Below are 19,732 nucleotides of genomic sequence, written 5' to 3' on the forward strand. Positions count from 1 at the left end.
CTACAAAATCGCGCACATGGCCACTGCCGGGCGCTGTCACTTTGACAGCCCGCGTTTGTTGTGTATAATGACGGTTCGTCCGCTGCTCTTTTAGAAGTCGAACCGATTGTTTCGCCGAATATTCCAGATTAGTCGAATGGCAATAAAAAGCATAATTAAATTGTTCGACATCACGAGTATTAATGCAATATAGAATTCATACCGATGTCCATTGCCACAACGTTCGATATAGCTAAGGCATTTGCTTTTATTGCTATTTAACGAAGTTGGCAACCCCTGAATCAGCACAACAATTCTCTATGTATTTCCCTACGGAAAATTTTCACCCTGTAAAGATCTCATTCAAACGGCGGTTTGTATTTTATGCTTGAACTGCTCGTTTTTATTCTTAAAGTACTGTGTTTTTCTTGTGTAATAAATATTCTCAAAGCGTTATGTTGTTTTGCAGTACTCTCCAGAAGCATGGCGCTGCAAAAGGTCAGAAAGAATTGATAACCATGTCGCGATCGCGAGTGTTCTTCCGTCCGCTGTTGCGATAAATTGAACAATCGGTAGAGACGGATCGGCGGAAACCAAATTAGAATCAAACACTATCGAAGCGGAACCAGCCAGCCTCCCTCAGGGCTCGCTTGCCTCCGTCCCTCCTTCAAAGCAAAGAGTCACATTCAAAATTGAACCCCTCTGCACGTGAAAACCCAATTTCGATACCGTCCCAATCACTGGCGGCCCTTGGTGATTGGTTCTGTTTTGATGGTGACAGGTTTTTCCTGTTTTGCCCTTTTCGACGCGGGGGGTTTGGTTTATTGGTTTGGCGGGGTTTCCTCCCAAAGCACCGAAAACATTGATACGACGAAGCGAAGAAACCCGTTCGGATAATGGTTTTAGAACTTTTATCCGCGCGACGATTCTTCTTCACGCCGAACGGATCGAACGAGAGAGAAACTGGAAACACGATCGCGATCGTGCTAGCGACACCAATACAACGATCGTTGTACAGTGCAGGGCACATGTTTCGCAGCATGAAAGAAGGAAGGGTTGCCCTTCTTTCGAGAGTTTATCCAAAAGTAAGGTGTGTAAGGGTTGAAAACGGGTTCAGATAATATTGTCTCCTTAACTGATTCGATTAACTACCTTCCGAAGGTCTCGGTACCTTCATTTGGGGGCCTGGCAGCTACACCGAGACGCACTGTAGCCGAAGCCGCGAAATACACACGCAAAGCAAACCCGCCCCGAGAGAGCAGGTGTGACGCACACGCATTGTAAGCGACGGCGCATTTTGTGGGTTCCAGCGAAGTCGCCGAGCCGGCCGCGGTCAGTTTCGATTCGACAGGTAAAAAGTAAAGAGCGAAGAACGAGGTTCATCGCGGTCCGATTCGTGTGTGTCTTCTTCTACCCTTCTCCGGTGTGTGATCCTAGAGGTTGGTGTGTTCTCCTGCGTTGGTGTCAGTGTGTCGGAAGGAATACGGATAATAACCCGAACCCGAGCCGGGGCTTCTGGGTGGCCGTTGTGTCCGGGTTTATTCCTTAATTTTACCCTCTTGAGCTGCTGTCCTTAGCGCCTTGCAAAGCCGCGTGGTGTGAAAACAGCAGAATCCTTAACCTTAGCCCGGTCAGCATCGTGCGAAAGTGGCCATCGGCGAGAGCAGTGTGTGCGCGCGATCTCGCGTTTCGGTGATCATTGTGACGGTGCTTTCAAACGTGCCATGTGATGGTTGATTGAATTTCCTGGGATTTGGTGACGTGGTGTCCTCCGAATTCTATGACCCATCCACGCGCTCAGAAGTGTGTGATCGGAGCGAAGTGATCGTATCACCCTAATTTTAGGTATTCTAATTTTCCTTCCCCAGTTCATAGTTCGCTGCAAACGTTCCGTGCCAGTACCACCAGCTAGCAATCAGATATCGGTTGTTTGAATCCTGTTTCGAAGGTAAGAATATGCAGATTCGAGCAGAGTGTTCTGCATAGTAAAAATATGGATAACGCATATAAACGATTTCAGTGTCGAGACTTTTGCTCCCGTATCCGATTCGAACCTGATCGAGCTGGATTGCAGCGATCGCGGTTGGCGAAAACGCACATAAAAACACCGAAGGAGATGTCTTTTTTGTCTTCAACTAAAGCCTAACGTTCTCTAGCACTTCTGGCCAGCCGGAGTGGTTTTTAACATTGTCGCTGATGTCATAGTTCAGGCAGTGATGATGCAGCCCTTTTGTTACCACCGTACGGGACATCGCGAACCGTTTGAGTGAGTTTGCATGCACATAAAATCCGTGCCCGTACGTGCCTAGGCCCGATCGGGCTATGGCAAGACCGTAGCGCGCGCGCGCGCCTCACAGGAACGCGGCCAACAAAATCCTCCTCGGGCCCCACCGAGACGTGATCGAAGGCGCAAATCTATTTCTCCGCTGCAACCCCACGGTGGGGACACGTAAGCCGTGCCCTTGAGGGTCGTACAAGAAGGGGCCAAAAAAACAGGGCACATTACATTCCGAAACTTCGTTGTTTCTCGATGGTGCGTACCCCAATTGGCCCGTGTCTAATTTGTCCCCCATGACAAATTTGGTGCTCCGAATAGTTTCTGGGTCTGCCAGACTCCATTCGACGATGAACTCGAAGACGAAGATCTTTCTGGAGCAATTTCGTCACTCGGCAAACATTTTATCAGTGAAGCGTAAACTGACACCAACAAATACTAACCAAGTGACGCGGCTGGACCCCGCGTGTTTGCCTCCGCCCTCCGGGTCGTGGCCCCCCCGGTGGGCACGCTAATTGCTATTTGCTAATTTGTTGCGTGGCGGCCGCGATTCGATCGAAACCCGGCGGGGGGGACCGTGTTTTTGGGGCCCGCGTTATCACCTACACCGCGATGGTCGCGATGTGATGTTTCGCGGGAAAACATGAAAAGGAACACCAAAATCTGCGGCTCTTATCGTGCGTGCCATGTCCGAAAAGAGCACAACAGAGGCGTCGGTTGGGCGTTGGACACGGAAGGTGTCCCTCCCTTTATTGAGAGTGTCACCGAATCGGACACGGACCGCCGAAAGTAGCAATCACCGAACCGAAAATAAGCGCCCCGGCCCCGCGACATTGTGGCTCAAGGTGAGCAGCAGCAAAAGCAGGTCGTCCCGGAGAGGAACGATAAGTCTTCGGGTAAACTGGAATGTTCCCACCGATCGACACCTATCCGGGCGCGGCCACTACCACGGCCCCGGGGGAAGCTCTCGTTTCGATTGGGTTTCGGATGCGCCCCGTTCCCTGGGGGGACGGGCACGGATAAATCACGTGTTCGGGGCGGTCTTGTACGTGAGCAGGCTGTGAAAAATTCAACAACTCCCAACAACCGGTTGTCGACGCCACGCGAAGAATGATTTTGATCTGCGCTGTCACCGCGAATGCAATGCACTGTTGCGGCCACTTTTTATCCATATTTATCAGTGATCACGCGAAAAGCCTGCCGCTGGTATGAAAAAAAAAACAAAACGTTAAATTAAAGAGTACCGCGCGCGCGTGTTGCGCGCGGAGGGGCTTTTTGCGCATCGTGTTCAATTCTAACAACTTTTGTCACCCGCCTCGCCCCCGGGGAAGTTTTCGGGAAGTGAGAAGACCCCCGGCAGGCAGGCAGGGCGGCGCTACGTAGCTCCCGAGGGTTGGCAAACTTGTTCCTCCTGATTTCTGCCGTTTTCCTGTTTTTGTGGCTCCTTCTCTCGATTATTTGGCCGCGACTTGTGTCGCACGATCGTGTCAGGTGTGGCACGCAGCGCAAATAGAGTTGCCCGCGGCGGAAAATGCGCAACCTTTTACGCAAAGCGGTTTCACGGTACCCGAGGGCCCAGAGCCGGGCCACTTGCTGGGACCGCATTGCTCTGGACCCGCAAGAGCAATAGCATGTTGCCGGTTTGGTCGGTTTGGTGCCACGATCACATAACATCGTGTTTCTCAACCGGCACCAACGGTGGCGACGTCGGCTACAATGTTGCCGTCTCCAGAGACTGTGCGGTCGCGAGTCCAGTGTGAAATCTCCGACCCGGGCGATGGGGATCGCGAATTGACCCGAACAATAACGCAGTGGGGTCTGTGTCAACAGGCCCCGCACTGTGTGTGAAGGTGTGTGGATCAAGAGATAGATAAGAAAGTTCGGATTTAGGCGCGAGTTACCGCAAGATAAGATACAAGATTTGATTCCGACGCCACAAAAATTGCCACCGAAAATCCCGCAAGGATTCCTCCGCAAAAGAACTGTGTCCAGTGAATGGCGCCGCGGCGGGTGCACATGATGCTTCGGTGGCACCATTTATCTCGGCACACACACGGCTGCTGGCCGCTTTTTCGGTAATCGTATGCACGCCAAATGATACGTTTCGGACGGCCACATTTTCTGCCCCGAACGGCCACTTGCAGTTTTGGGAGCAAGTTTCTCAGATCAAACAGCGTCACGCTCTTGTATGCCCGTCTGGGGCAACACATCTGGATGCGGCCGTGGCCCGCCTCTCGGACGTAGCATCCCTCCACCCGGACCCGGACCGGATGGTGGATCTTGTTTTTCACTACTTTTAAGATCTCGCGCTCCGGGAACAACCGGGGATCATGTTACGTCACCCTTGTGGTTGGATGACGACGACAGCGTTTCTTTCTGTCGGATCGTCCGTTCCTCGTGTGTTGTTTTTCTGCTTCTTGCTTGGCGAACCTGAAAAAAGGCTATTAAATGACCATCAGGGAGCGACGGTTGATTCGCGTGTTGTGCATGGGGGTTTAATTTCACACAGCCCCAACGGCACGGCCCGGGGAGGGCTTCTTTTGACCACCGTTGGAATCCCTTTCGAGACTCCCAGTAAACGTTTTTTGCGGGGAAGAATTCTAAGTCCATCTAAGTCATAGTGACGCGAGGTAAGTCATCCACCAATCATCGATGAATCATTGTCCGCGGCTAGTTCCTGATCTCCACTCCGCGAAAAACACAATATTGAAAGGCATTTCAAGTTCATCCCCCCCCCCCCCAACACACGAACCGATCCTCCGATGCCGATTTAAATATGGCCTTTTGTAACCTCTCATAAAATCACCCCACGGCCGTTTCCGCCAACAACAACAGAGCAACAATGATACCTGATGGTGCCTCCCCTCTCGAACCATGCCGCACACGCAAAGTTCTCCGATCGCCAGAAATCTGATCCGATCTGAATACCGGGGGGGGGGTCGCCGCGGCGTCGCGTGACCGCTTCACTGGACACGATCCGGCGCGTAACGGTTTTCGATTTCGTTCTGTTCGGCTACCACCAAGTGACCACCACAAACATTAAAATGGGTTAGAAAAAACGAGCAGAACCACGATCCGAGTCCTTCCGTCCGAAGGTTGCGTCGCCCCGGATGCTAAGCGAGTCGGAAGTTGACCGCAGACAGGCGGCAGAAGGCAACACGAGACGTGACCGATGCTTCAACAAAAAAACCGATGGAATACGTTATGCTGCTCGCTATCCATTGGTTTCGGTTCGATCGGTTATTGTCTCGGGCATGACAATGTTGACCGTAACCCCATGGCACCATGGAAATCTCCGCTCGGAGTCGCAGTTGGCAATGACCGTATGCACCACGGTCACGGACCCACGTGGGGTACGCGTTTTGGGACGCTGCAGGACGATCACACAAGGTAGTGCCGTCCAGAGAGGAAGCGAAGAAGTAAACGATTACATCCATTACATGTGAGGTGGAGGTGAAATGGTCATTTCTTAAATGCTCTCCTCTGCCTTCCAATGCCCCCGGACGCGCCTGACGTCACGGTCCGGTGCGGCCATGATGCGATGGATACTCGATATTAAATCAAATCACATATCGTTACGACCACAAGGTAATATGCACCACCGGCACTGGGCGGCGGCAGTGGAGGAGCAGATTGTGGGCTTTAGTGTCGCTTCGGCACACCGGGTCATCGGTGCACGTAATGTAATTAACGATCCACCTCAACCCACCCGGTTGAGGTTATGGAATTATAATGCACCGCTGCACAGAGGCACACAGAGAGAGAGAGAAAGAGAGTGGTGAAGAAAGAGAGGGAAAGAAAACAGATCATCACCGAATAAAGAGGCAGCCCTCTGAAGCCCTTTCCGCCGGGGAAGGGAGCCCAGTTTTAAGGCACCGAGAGTTTCGTTTCGATTTGTAATGCAAACGAACCAATCTGCGCAGCGCCTCCTAAGATAATCGTCGGCGGCGGCGCTCCGACTCTAATGACGATAAATGATCGAATTCATTAAGCACACCCGGCCAGTTAGCCGCTGTGGAGAAAAAGTTAAGTGGAGCCCCTGCAAGAAGATCCGAAGGAAGGCGGAACCAATTCGTTGGCTCGGGCAGGCTCCAAAAAGGCAGGCTCCGCTACGTTTACAGCGGGTTGGCGAAAATAAAAGTGAGAAAGTGAAAAGTGAGTGCGCCGCAGCGCAGTAGTAATGTTTTGAAAGTGCACTCAAGTCCGGTGGCGGCGGGCACACTACCGCCGGTGGTCTGAAATGGTTCCAAAACGCTATCGATTTAGATAGAACGCTGAGGCTGGAGCTTTGCCTTTGCCCTTTGGGGCCGTGAAAGAATTCATAAATACCCACCGAGCGGGATGAAAATAGACACAGAACACGTTTCACGTCCGAAGGGCTCACAAAACTAAATTAGGGCTCATCAAAATTCAAATGCGAAGAAACCGGATCCTGTTCGGACCACTAAATAGTTCCACATTCCAGTTCCAGAGTATTTGTAGGGTGCGCTAATTAATGGACTTTGATCAGTTCGAGTTCTTTCTAGTTCACCAAGTTGGCGGTCCTGGACGGACCCGGTGGAGCTTTTGGCCGGGAAGTTCTGCCATCCTAAAGCCCACCCATGTGTTGTGGTACCAAATTGCAGTTGGCAGAAGAACCAGAAACCTACCCCTAAGTACGGATAGAGGTCGTCCACGGAGCCCCCAGAAGTTCACAAGCCAATGACATGGTGCCGACGATCGGACGGGGCGAAGGCTATACCTTCGCATGGCTCGTCGGATCCACCATCCCCGGAGTGCAGAATTGTTTTTGCCCTCCAGTTTAACCTGGGCCATTTCTTCCCACCGCAGTCTGGCATGTGTGTGTGCGCAATTCTGGACCGAGAGGTATATGATGGTCATAAACATATCTGCGCTGTGCGCGCGCGCGGCTGCAGAGTCTTCTTCGTGGACACATTGTGAAGGAGGAACCTCACGCCACCGAAGAACCAAAGAACCGGTTTGGACGAAAGCGAAGAACCCCACCATCCGCCACCATCGGGGGGACCTGGGACCGTAAAGAAGAGACTCTGGACTCGACTCAGAAAGGCGGGTTCCATGGCCAGGGCACACACGCGAGAGCATATGATTGCGCCAGTTTTTTCTCTTTCGTGGGCCGTAGAACTTCTCGGCCTCGGTCCGCGGGGTCCAAAACAATCCGCTTCGCCTGGGCGAGAGGAGAAAGAAAATCGAAAAGAATTACATCAATCTCTTGTCGTCGGTGCTTCGCTCGGTGGACGTCTTCGATGGGCAGTCCGCCGCAGCCGCCCGTATCGTGGAGTGCGCCTCCAGAGTCAGGCGGTCGGAACGAATGACCTGTGTTCTTCGCCGCGAACCGCGAGCCAACGGTTTAAACCAATTTGCTCAAACCGTTGTTGGACGTGCGCGTCCCGGGGGACCCTGGGCATTATCTCCGCCCTGGTCACGGACGAGAGGTGCATTCGATTGCTGGTCTTTGCTGGAAGACTCTGGAAGTGGTTGTCCCACAGGTTGTCCCCTCATGCTGCTCGTGTGTTGGTGTAGCCGTTTTAGCAACGAGATGGGTCTCTGGGTTTGCCTTCTGGCTCCCTCTCTCTCTGTCTTGTACTCCTTTGATTGGCACAGTGTGTTGGGTGTTGGGGTCCCCCACCGTCATCATCATCTGCTTGGTCGCGTCGTGATGGACAAGCTGGACGATGCGGGCGCGGGGGGTCCATAAAGGTCCAGTGGTTCGCTTAACCTTCAGGGACCTTTCCGTGGTTGACGAAATGTATCGAAGATTTAATCGTGGGGCAATTTGGCCGCCACGAGGACCGAGGTATGTGTGAGCGGCCGCAGGCAGGAAGAGCCCCCACAGCCTGTAGCGGCGCCGCCTGTAACCTTGAAGCGTTGGAATTTCGAGGAAGGGCAGAACCCGTGTGTACTCCTCGGACACAGACGGAGAGTGTCTTCTTCTTGATCGCGGGCACGATCACGTCATAATGGGGTAGCCACACCACACACCACACCGGCGCAACAATGCGCGGCCCCCGGTGTGGAATGCGTGTTATGGCGATAATTTGCGCCCAGAAAGGGCCGGCTCGATTATAATGCTGCAGTCCGCCGGGAGAAGCCGAAACCTGTTTGTGCCGGGCGAACCGAAAAAATGCAGTCCAGTTGGATGCTTAAGGCTCAAGGCGCTCTCTGCAGGAACAGTGTCTAATCTGCCACCAGCACACGCGCCATTAGTACTGTTTCGAAAGAACTCCTATGGCCCCAACTGGAGCCCTAATTTACCACACGTAATCCACCGAAGAATGTCTCGGCCCCAAACAGCCAGCAGCAGACAAACCTCGCCGTGTTTGTACAGCTGGACCAGTCGCTCCGACCGTTCGTTAGTCCGAGATGCATCCGCCAAGTACTGAAAGCGAACCCAATTCAATGCAAACGTTATCGTTATCGACAACGATTCTGAGGGGCTCATTAGTGTGAGGCAAATGAGTAGGTACGTGTGGTGGTATCTGGCAACCATGTGCCATGGACTACTTTCACTCTTAGTTGGGCAACCCTTATAATTTTACCTTCTCTCTTGCAACCGTCGTCTTCTGGCTAATTGTATCGATCTCGATTGCGTTTTTCCCACTGGTCCCCTTTGGGCTGCTGCAAATAGACGGATTTCGTCACCGAGTTCCGGATGTGATCGGCGCAAAGAGAAACTAGCTAGCAAAGTTGCAGTTGCATGTCACGGCGAGAGAGTTATTTGTAGATAAGAGCTCGCGGCGTGACTCATGCCTCTCTGGTGTAGGGCACCATTTCATTGCATATTTATACCGCGTCTGCCATTTAGGTCGCGTCAAAGGTTTCCGGACGGATTGTGACGTCAGCTTGGAACGTAAGGCCCCGGCAGGAGGAAGATTCCTAAAATAATCGTCCGATGATGCACTCGCGAGTCGCGATGATCGCACGAGAGTCTATTAATACATATTCGCCTCGATGAGTCATCCCTGGCGTGATCCCTAGCTATTTGTTGTTGTTGTGTCGGTGATCGCTCTAGCTCCAGCATCATCTGTAGGGGATCTGCAACGCAGACGTTGCAGCCCTTTGCAGCTGTGGCCAAATAACGCAGAAGCGCAACGTTAAACGATTCGATTCGTTACCCACCACTCGATTGGCCGTTAGCCTTGGGTTCGGAGCCTCCGCAAACTGACGGATGCCATCTTGTGCTGTGAGTTGGCGCATTTTATGCAAAACATCATGGAGCCGCCTCTGGCGTTGATTGGCACATACCCCGCCTCGTCGGGCCGCTGCCGTGTTGCTGGCACATGCCAAATCACCAAAGTAAATTCAAATGAAAGTCACATCCAGCCAGCCCGGGACGCAAAAAAACTCCGACACTCGATAAAAAGCTGGTTTGCTGGCGAGCGCACAAACAAATAATAATTTACAGCTTGCCGAACACACTCTCCGCGGACGCGCCGCGGATCGTCACAAGTTGGTAGCCGTCGTCACCGTCGTCGTCGTCATGCGTCGTATGTTGTCCCATGTTTCGCGGACTGTTGTTGACTCTGTAGCGTGTCGCGTATCGGGGGGCGACGGCGTAAAAGTGGCGTAAATTTTTATCGTTTTCGTGTTTTGCTGGTTTTCCCTGGCGGCCTGGGGTCGGATCACTGCACACGCGGATGTTTGTCGGAAGAGGGAACAGTTGGCCACCGTTGGTTCGTGTCTGCCCGGTACCGGTTTGGTACTTGTTTTTTTGTTGATCTGGCCTGCTGGCGGACTGTCGGCCAAACCAATGATGCCGGTCGGACATTTCTCTCTGGTCCTCTCTGGTTTCGGTCATACATATAAATCGAAACTCGAGTTCCGGACCTTGGCATGTTTCAGGTTGTTCTTATCAACCGCAACACATCGCTTTCGCACGATAATTCACCCGGGGTCTCTCTTTGTTGTTATCACAGCCGCGCGGGTGGCGTTTATCGGTGTGAAACGATCCGAAAAGATTGTACGGAGACGATAAGGGTGGCCATTGCCAAGGTGACAATATTTTATGTTGGCGCACGGAAATCAATTCCCCGAGCCCGGATGACATTCGCGTGTGAGGATCAATATTGAATGGCATTGATGGCGCAGGAAGGACGGTCGGTCCGATCGGTCGGTAGCATTGCTTCCTGCCAAGGCCCTGGCAGCCCTCCCGAACGTAGCCGCACCGGTTAAAGCGAGTTATTTATGCTGCCTTCCCCCTGCGCCATCGATTGTTTCGTTTTGCTTCCTCGGCAGAGATGAGTTGTCGGCGTGACCTTCGCCGTTTTGCGTGGAGAAGAAGATTTTGTTTTTGTTCGCCGATGATCTCATGATGGTTGCGGCGATCTTGCCCCATCCGGATAATGCCAGAGTATGACTGGGCTTTAAGCAAAATCTATTACCGCTCAGCGAGAGATTCAGACAAAGGTTTAGTTCCTTAGCCGCTGATCACCCCCCGGGTGGCTCACGTTTAAGGAGAGCATTTTGAATTTCAAAACGAAACTCTGTGCTTTGGTTTACTTAATCATTTTACCGGTTTAATGAGTGCGCCCGCGTGGCCTAATGAAGACTACCCGTTAAGCACTAGAAACCCCGTCTTTCTGTTTCACCGAGAGGGCACTGTGGGGGTTCACAAAGGAACTACAACAGACAAACCATAAACCGAAAGTCACCGGTAAACGCCGGCGGGGAAAGCATTAGTAAAGCGGATCGGGCAGCCAGCCAGCCGACGTTTGTTACACAAACAGTACCGCAATCCGCGCGAGTTAGCTGCGCCGAAGAAAGGGGGAAAAAAAAACAAACCGGAACCACAAACAGAGGCATCCGTGTGTCATATGTGTGCACCGTCTGGTTCGGTTCAGATCGTTCCGATAAAAGTATTGGGCAATTAAAAATGCAATGGCGGCGCCAGGCTCGGCGCGGATCGTAGTAGTTTTCCGCACCTTCCCCGCCGAAGCCAAAAATCGCGTCGTCTCGCACTATTGGCCACCGCGAGTAGGCGAGAAATGGCTTGGGATTGGCCAACAACCGTGAACACGAAGAAAGAAAGACATCAGCAGCAACAGCAGCAGTAAATCTTGTGTTGTTTTTTGACAAGACCCCCCGCGAGTCGCAAGGCCAATGAGGAAATGCCCACCGGCAGTGATAGTGATCAATTTGCGCTGGTGACGAAAGGTTTGCGAAAAACTGGCGATCGAGCGTTGACGGGCCAGCAGCAAAAACAAAAGGAAAAATGAAAAACCAAAGCCCAAGCCCAAAGTTTGGAAGGAATTTTCCTTTCGACCAAACGACCGTCCGACCAGGGGTCGTGAGAAATCGGGCGCGCAGACACGACAGGCAAGCCTTTCACACACGACATTCGCTTTCGGTGGTGCTGCGCTGTGTGTGTTGTGGATTTAACTGAGGTTCAACAATAATTAGCCATTACACATCCCGAAGTACCCACAAACAACAACCTCAACCGGCTCAATCTCTAACATCTCTTAATCCATCCGACGACCGTCAGCCTGGCAACGGCGGAACATGCGAACGACTCGTTTGCAAGTGAGCGGGCCATCTTTTTAAACCTGTTCCCTACTAACGAGAGACCGGTGAATGGGGGGCGCGCGCGCTGGGCTGATGGTATCATCCGCGAGTATTATCCGAGGGCCTCCCTTTAGGTTCACGGCAAAAGGGGCAAAACACATAAGCATACCGAGCGCTTAAGCTGCCCGCGCCGATCGCACTGGCGAAACATGCGGCTGTGGTGAGCTCCTTTTTTCCCTTTCCGTGAGGAGTGAAAGTGAGCTTGGGAGACGATGCATCTCACCATCTCTCATTTCAATGGTAATTTGATCAACAATAAAAAAATAATACAGATCGGTGCGTTCTTCTAAGATTAAAACAAAAAAAAAAAAACAATGAAAAGCCAATGTTTTGAGCTGCGTTGAGAATAATGTTATTTTTGACCGAGGAAATGAGCTTGAATGAGATGAGCTTTTCAATTATCGTACCGTTTGAGTTGAAGACCTACTACCACTTTGGAAATAAATTTTTCGTATTTTCCAATTTTCTGCAACCAAAATTATATTTTATACATAAGTGGAATGAATGATCCTTTCAAATAAAAGTTCAAGCTTCGTAAACAAAACACGCAGGTTTTAGGACAGAACTGCTTCCCGAGTGAGAGTGACCATGAAACTCACCGTCGGCAGGACTCACGAACGAGAACGAAAGTGGTTCGTCCGCGCGTTTGGGAAGTAAATTTCTCTTCGCAACATCACCGGAACGCAGGGTAAGGGGTTCGCACACTAAAAACAGAAACAATAGAAGCTCAGGGTGGAGGAAATGACACTGGGGCTGCGCTTACCACTTCACCCAAAAACGGAACACAATCACACACACACGAGCGATTGTTTCACGGTTCGCCGGTTCCGCGCCATTCTCGGTGCAGCAGCAGGGTCGAGAAAGTGCATCTTGGTGGGTGCACCGACCCGACCCGGGTCATGATGAGCAGGGCTGACCCTACCCTAACGGGGGGGTTGGCAAAAACTGAAACCATCCACCAAGATAAGCGCCGGTGTGCTGGGGTTGGAAGCCCTCATTTGGAAGCCCTCCCGAATGAATGGTGCGCTTGGTGAGCAATTAGTTTGGTGAATAAATAATTGAATGTTGCAGCCTGCCGCTCAGCACTGCACCAGCATCGATCACACACAGAGCCTCGTGTGTGTAGAGCGGCCTCCTCGGCCCCGACGCCGGAGGGTTGTTGCATTAAAAAGGCAGAAGTTACTGCTCCGCCTTGGTGCGGGGAGGATGAATGATGAATATACATAAATCTTGCTGCACCCAGCAGCTCGCTCGTGTAGGCCTTGTCCCGGACGGGGGTGCCCTACAGGGGTCACAAGCGGGGGCGTGTCAAACTGAAGATGGCTGCACGGCACGCACACGGGGCGAGTGCATGGAATAATTCTTCTTCAAGGCGAAAAGAGTATCGGAATTGGGTAATTCCGATACTCCACGGAGGAGGTGCGCTCAAGGTCTCTCCAATTGATCGTTAGGAGGTACCATGCATTATTCAACGGGTGATAGCGAAGGGGCCTGTGGGCAACAATGGCCCGGTGGTGTGTGGAGCGCCATCGATTGTGCGCACAGTGAATTTGAAGTATTTTAATTGACGCCGGTTATGGCCACGTTCTGGTTTTTTTTCTTCAAATGTTTCTAATTTTTATCCCACTTAAAACACAATGGCCACCAATGGGTGGCCAAGAATTCGACCTACATTTGGGCGTAAGTTGGGGCTCACTTCGATCCACTGGCATTGCGCGAGAGATTTCGGAACTGGGTCGACCGGGTTATTGTCGCCGTGTCGCCGCTTTGCCGCGTACCGATACGGCCCGGTACTCGATTGCTCAAAGCCTCAAGTTTACTAGAGCTCAAGTACTAGAGCGACGGCAATCGGTAGGAGATCGGCAATTAATCCTCACGATAGAGGCGACACGCCGCAACCTACCACAAGTGGGTCGTTTCTTCTGTGGTCGCGTCGTGACACCTCCCGGTTGCGTTGCCGAAGTGCTCTACTACTAATCTCTAATCAACATCCGCGCGATCGGCAGCAGTCCAACGCAGCACTTTCCAACGCGCAGCCGGAAGTTTCGTATCGACATCCTTTCCAGTACTCTGCAGCCTCCGCGACTCCGCGAATCGACCGACTTTCGCGAGCGAGTGGGAGACACAGCATCATGAACTGCAATCATCGTGCACTTTTATGGCCCCCGAAGGTGGTCCTAACCGGGGGGAGGAGGCAGCGTGCAATGACCTGCAGCAGTAAGGCCACACTTTCGACCCCTTTTCGGACTTGGTTAGCTGCACCTGCCGCACCGTAAGACTAACCGGCTGCGCTGATCACCAGTATTGCCAGCTGGTGGCCGCCATTGAGATTGCGGCAACAATCTCCATGCCATGCCGTGCGTTGTTGGGAGTTGTGCGAGTTTTTTATATTTATTTCCAGTCCCTTCTGTATCTGATTCCATTCACCACCGTGCTCCGTGCTCCGCGCGTGCTCCTTAATCATTCTTCTTCGTCTGCCTGACTGGTCTGGCCGACCTTCTCACCGATCGCCGACATCACCACCGAACCGATCCGATCCGATCCGATTGCGAACCCAATCACGACGAAGTTAACCCTTCGGTGCTCCGCAATCGGTGCTCTTGCGGTGGGCACGGTTTCGGTGGGCCACGTGCGTAACGTGCGGGCTGTAAAGTATTAGGCTGCAGCAGAGCCCAAGGTCGCATCTTTTACGGTTTCAACTGTCACGGGTTTTATTTCCGAAACGATCTTAAACGCGACAGTTCTCAGCAAACCCGCGGCCGATGGTATTGCATTGAAATCAAAGTGCCATCGTTTCTTTAATTAAAAAGCAACGCAAACTCTTCCCATCAATTAGTAGAAGGCTTGCGGCTGCCGCTGATTCGAACCACTTCTCAAACAATTAGCCGGTGTGCCGATTCACAACAGTTCGCAAGACCAACCGGTGGCCAGTCGACGGTCACGGGTCGAGTTACAGAATTCCGACTACGAAACGCGAAGCTCTCTCTCTCTGTCTTTTTTGTCGGGTGTTGGGTTGTCTCGAATCGCGCGGAGGCCGCGAACTGACCGACCGACCACCGAGAGCAACATGGTGAGCAAAATCTTAATCTGTTGCGGCCGGATACTTGACCGGGGGGGGCTGCAGGTTTTGAGCCTTGTTTTGCTGCGCGATGGTGGCAGCGGCCACCACATAAGTCGTTTCAGAGCAGGTCCTCAGAAGTCTGCGTAGAAAAAAGGGGGGCGCCATGTTCGTGTGTCACTTTAACGGACACAAAGCGTGACGACCGACAAGGATTGGCGTTGTCTGTGTTGTCCGTGCGTAAAGGACACTTTTTTGTGTGTGGCAAAAAATGATACGGAGCTACGGGCTGAATCCTCAGTGAGCGCCGCCTCACCGTTGTGAGAAGTGAGCTGGAGCAGTGAGCAGTGGGGAGTGAGCTGATGGATCGGCGGGTCGCGCTTGTCAACCGCCTGTTTTAGGGTTTTCGCTTATCGAATGGTCTGTCGTCCACTAACGGTTTGTCTGTTTCTTTTTTTCGATTTACAGATAACGTCGATTCACCGGAACCTGAGCAGCAGCAGCAGCAGTCTCTATCGGAAGCGATAACCGACCGTCCCGACCGATTGGGGCAGTTGCGTACGATTCGCTCACCACGACGGTTGCGCGACTTCATAGAGAGTAAGAGAGCTGAGTTTCCTGTGCCTCCTGATAAGTGTCCACTGCGCCTGTGTGTGTGGTTGTGTAGAAGTGAAAACATAGACCCTCGCGGGTGGAATGTCTTCGAAGAGCAACGGAGCAACTGCCGCGGCGGCGGCCAATGGTGTAGCATCGCCCCCCAAGTATGAGGCCCGGCTCTGCCACGTGGTGAAGCGGGCCGACTTCGACGGGTACGGGTTCAACCTGCACGCCGAAAAGGGGCGCCCGGGCCAGTACATCGGTAAGGTGGACGACGGGTCGCCGGCCGAGGCGGCCGGTCTGCGCCAGGGCGACCGGATCATCGAGGTGAACAGCCACAACATCACGACCGAAACTCACAAGAAGGTCGTCGAATTGATCAAAGCGGTCCCGAACGAGACGAAGCTGCTGGTCATCGACCCGCGGGCCGACGCGAACGACATCAAGACGGCCCTGGCCCGGGCGGCGACGGCACCCACCACCGGAAATGCACCGGCCATCACCAACAACAACAACAACAACACAGCGGCCACGGCGAACGGCACCAGCAACGGACATCACGAGAACGGTCATCACGTGGTGGCGAAGGAGAACGGCAGCCAGAAGAAAGCAATGGCCGCGGCCGGGGACACCAAGGTGGAGGTAGAGGAAAAGACCGGCAAAAGCAATGGCGTCACCAATAACAACAACAACAACAACCACCACCACCATCAGCACAACAACAACAACGGAAGTGTGACGAATTCGGCGACGATGGACAAGATTATCGACGACACGAAAAAGAGCCTCACCGTGACCGACGGAGCCGCCGTGGGGAAGATGGCCCTCAATGGGCAGCCGGTTGCGGCGCCAGTCCCAGCAGCACCGGTGACTGCCGCCGCCGCCGCCACCGCCGTGCCCGCCACCGAGGGCAAGAAACTGAACCTGTCGATGACGGCCGCCGAAATGAGGGCCCAGCTGGCGGCTCGCAAGAAGTACGATCCGAAGAACGAGGTGTGCGATCTGCGCAAAAAGTACGAAATCATACAGAAGATGTAAGAGATGAGACGTAGTCCCGATAGAGTCCCCTTGTTCCCCCCGTCTAAATTCCTGCGCCATTGCCATTCGCGGCCTAACCGATTTGCCAGAGCACGCCATCCGGAAGCGTGTTTGCGTCGTCGTCGTGTCTATCGGGAAGAATTCTTTTACTGCAGGCAGGGCAGAGAGCGTCCTCTCTGTTTTGAAGTTGAAGACCGAAGCTAAGTAGATAGTGAAAGTAGTGCAAGATAAGGCTCAGGCGGCCGGAAATCGTGGCACCCCAGGAGACAGCGTTCTGCTGTCTCCTGATGGGACTAAAGATCTTAAATCTAAGCCTCCCCCGGGGAAGAGTGCGCTTTAATTGTTGCCACGTCATACGAAGGCGGTTGACAAAACACTTGGTCCACAAACACCTCACAAACAAGTTCAACAAATGAGACCTACGAAAAATCCCTCTGCCCGGCACCACCTTTCGGAGGTGGCCTCCAGTGACGGACAATAAAATGGAAACCCTTTTGGCCGTACGCGCACCCATGCTCTAGGGGTCGCGACTAATCGAAGGACGGTGTGTGTTTCAGGGTTTCACCACTTTGAAGCTCTTATCTTCTGTGAGGCAAGAGGCCCCCGTCTAATTCTGAGCGACCGTCACCACCATTAGACGCGTGATTTACTGGTAAACTCAACACCTCCAATTGACACCTTGTTTCCACAATCAATGCCACAAGGGCCAAGTGCGTATCCTCCTGATCGTCGTCATCACCATCGCCGTGATTAGGGCAGCGCCACCTTTCTGCTCCATCTTTACTGCACGGTCGAAACGACTCCGAATCGGCCGCTTATCTTGAGGGAGGTCGCGCGCTCGCCATACAGGTTCTCGATAAAACACCAATATGGTCGGAGGGGGGTAGGCCGTGTCATCCATTAGCAGCACCGGTATGATCGGTATGCGATTTGATCGATAGTGTGGTGAAATCGACCATCGGTTGGAAACATTGATGTAAAAAAGATCATCCATACCGTCTCTATGTCCACCTTATCTGCCGTAGGGACTCTATTGCTTACGTTGATATACAAAATTTCGCAACCATCCGGTTAAGAAGGAGCTCTGTCCGTCTGCATTGCATCATCTTGAATGCAAAAGTTTAGGATGGTCAGCCACCACACTATCACACTAGCAGTAGTTTGTACAGAGCACAGTTTGATAACAGCATTAGCATCGAATGCGCCGGACGGCCGGAAAGCAAAGTACACGAGGGTCGAGTTAGTAGACACCGCTGTTAGTTGGCAACACTAGTTGGAATAGTGGAACCCTAAAAAGACAGCAAAACCGAAGCAAGACACGTGTGCGCAGGAGAGGACGAACGATAATTATGTCTGTGTGTGCCAACATTATAATATTCCGTTTACTGACGTGACTCCTCGCCCCAAAAAAAACATTCAAAATTCGCGTTCTGCGCGCCTTTCGTCTCGTTACAGCGTTGAGGTGAGAATGATTATTCGTATTTTTATCACTAGTTGGTAGTATCATTATTGCTATTAAAACTATCTATTATCTACTAGACGGTAGTGCGTCACGCCGGCGCGGGCTGTCTGCCAGAGAGAGAGAGAGACAGTAGTGTGCGGCACATGCCATGGGGCGGGCAAGGCTGGTTTTGGGGTATCAGTTCGATGGAGAAATTCGGTTCCCATCTGTAGACGAAAACTATCAACGCGTATCACATATACCCACACGAGACGCACGCTCTAGAGAGTGAGTTTAGGAGCGAAGATCAGCTGGAAGACGGTTAGGAGACGATGGGACGATGAAATGATATGGAGTAAGTGAAGAAAGCGTGATGTGCGTGAGGACGACATTTGCACCCGAAGCAAAACTGTAATAAGTAGAATAAAATATTTATAATGTAAGGCTAACAACCAAGGGGTGTTCTTTTGGGGAAAGAAAAGGTGAATTGATTGAAGAAGCGAACGTAACCGAAGGGTAAGTAATAAATCAGCAAACAAGGGTGCGAAGCGAAGGTCACAAAGTTCAACTCTAAGCCATTCGCATCGTGACAAGAAGTTCATTACGAGGATGGTTTCTTCCGCCTTCGCGCCATGCTGCTTGCGGAGGTCCTTGTAGAAAGTAACGTATTCGTTCACCCCGAACTCTACTATTCCACGTCCAGTCCGGTTCCAAGATCATGTCCGGTACGAAGTTCAGGCAGTCCTGAAGGCGTCTGGTCATCTCAAAGGCCAGGCGTGCCCGGAAAGGATAATTCTCGGGCCATCGATCCACCAACGGGGTTGAATCTTGTTACGTTGCTTTCTGACGAAGCTATTTCTGTGCCGTGGGCAGGGGTGTAAGTCACGCATTATCGTGCGCCATCTCCTCATGCTCATCACGCACGCCACCGCCTCGTCCGCTAGTCACCCAACAGCGGTCACACAATGGGCACGAAAAGCACGTGTTAGCAAAGGGAAGTCTCGATCGGACGGTCGGTCGGTCGGTCGGTCAGTGCGCGGAGTGGAGAGACATCGAACCTGGGCCATTCGCCTCCCAGGTTGACAGGTTGACCATTGTTAGGCTGAATGGACGGTCCGGCTGCCGAATCATTGTGCCACACAATGGCCGGGACATGCTAACAATGGAGGAGCAGCGCGGCTTGCGTTTATAATCACGTCATTACGGTTTACATTCAGTTTGCGAAAACCGAGAGCTGAAAAACGGATTAGACGAAATCCGCGTGGTGCTCTGGTTCCCGGTTCCGGGCGGCAAGCCCGGTCAACCCCCGGGCCGCACGTCGTGCGCGGAACCGGACGTGGAAGTTTAAAAATAGTTTAAAATTTTTATTTCCTATTCTGTCGGTGTCCACGCGAGGGAGGAGCCCTGGCCCCTGGTGGGCACGTGTTCGCGTGGGTCTCGCACAGGTGATCGCACACACGATTGTCACGCTGACCTTGATGGAGCCGCCCCATGCTCACCCCCATCTTCACACACACACACGCGAAGAACAGAAGTGAACTATTGGCGTGTGGCGAGCGGAAAAATGTACAATTCCTGTTACGAAACAATGGATCACCGGGCCGTTTTGTTCCCCATTTTTCGTTCTCACGCATCGGTTTGAGTTTCCTGTGCCGTTTGCCAATACTGTCCACTTACTGCTTGCCATTATTCGCTGGATCAATTTCATGCCCCGTCCCCCGGAGCAGCAGATCCGGAACCCGTTCGGCATCCGGCCAGGCGT

General features: G+C 52.5%; 1 protein-coding gene across 1 annotated transcript; it reads left to right on the forward strand.

Annotated features, from left to right (window-relative positions):
- The first annotated feature begins 1,330 nt into the window (after positions 1–1,330).
- LOC128269410 (Na(+)/H(+) exchange regulatory cofactor NHE-RF2) lies at positions 1,331–18,414 on the forward strand. Its single transcript, XM_053006866.1, has 3 exons — positions 1,331–1,418; positions 1,848–1,927; positions 15,363–18,414. Exon 3 carries the CDS (start codon positions 15,591–15,593, stop codon positions 16,527–16,529), a length of 939 nt encoding a protein of 312 aa, XP_052862826.1. The 5' UTR covers positions 1,331–1,418; positions 1,848–1,927; positions 15,363–15,590; the 3' UTR covers positions 16,530–18,414.
- Positions 18,415–19,732: the final 1,318 nt, after the last annotated feature.

Source organism: Anopheles cruzii, chromosome 2, assembly GCF_943734635.1.
Source record: "Anopheles cruzii chromosome 2, idAnoCruzAS_RS32_06, whole genome shotgun sequence".
NCBI lineage: Eukaryota > Metazoa > Arthropoda > Insecta > Diptera > Culicidae > Anopheles > Anopheles cruzii.

Excerpts from the sequence above, each read along its gene's own strand:
- LOC128269410 (XM_053006866.1), top strand. The coding sequence starts at position 15,591 with ATGTCTTCGAAGAGCAACGGAGCAACTGCCGCGGCGGCGGCCAATGGT.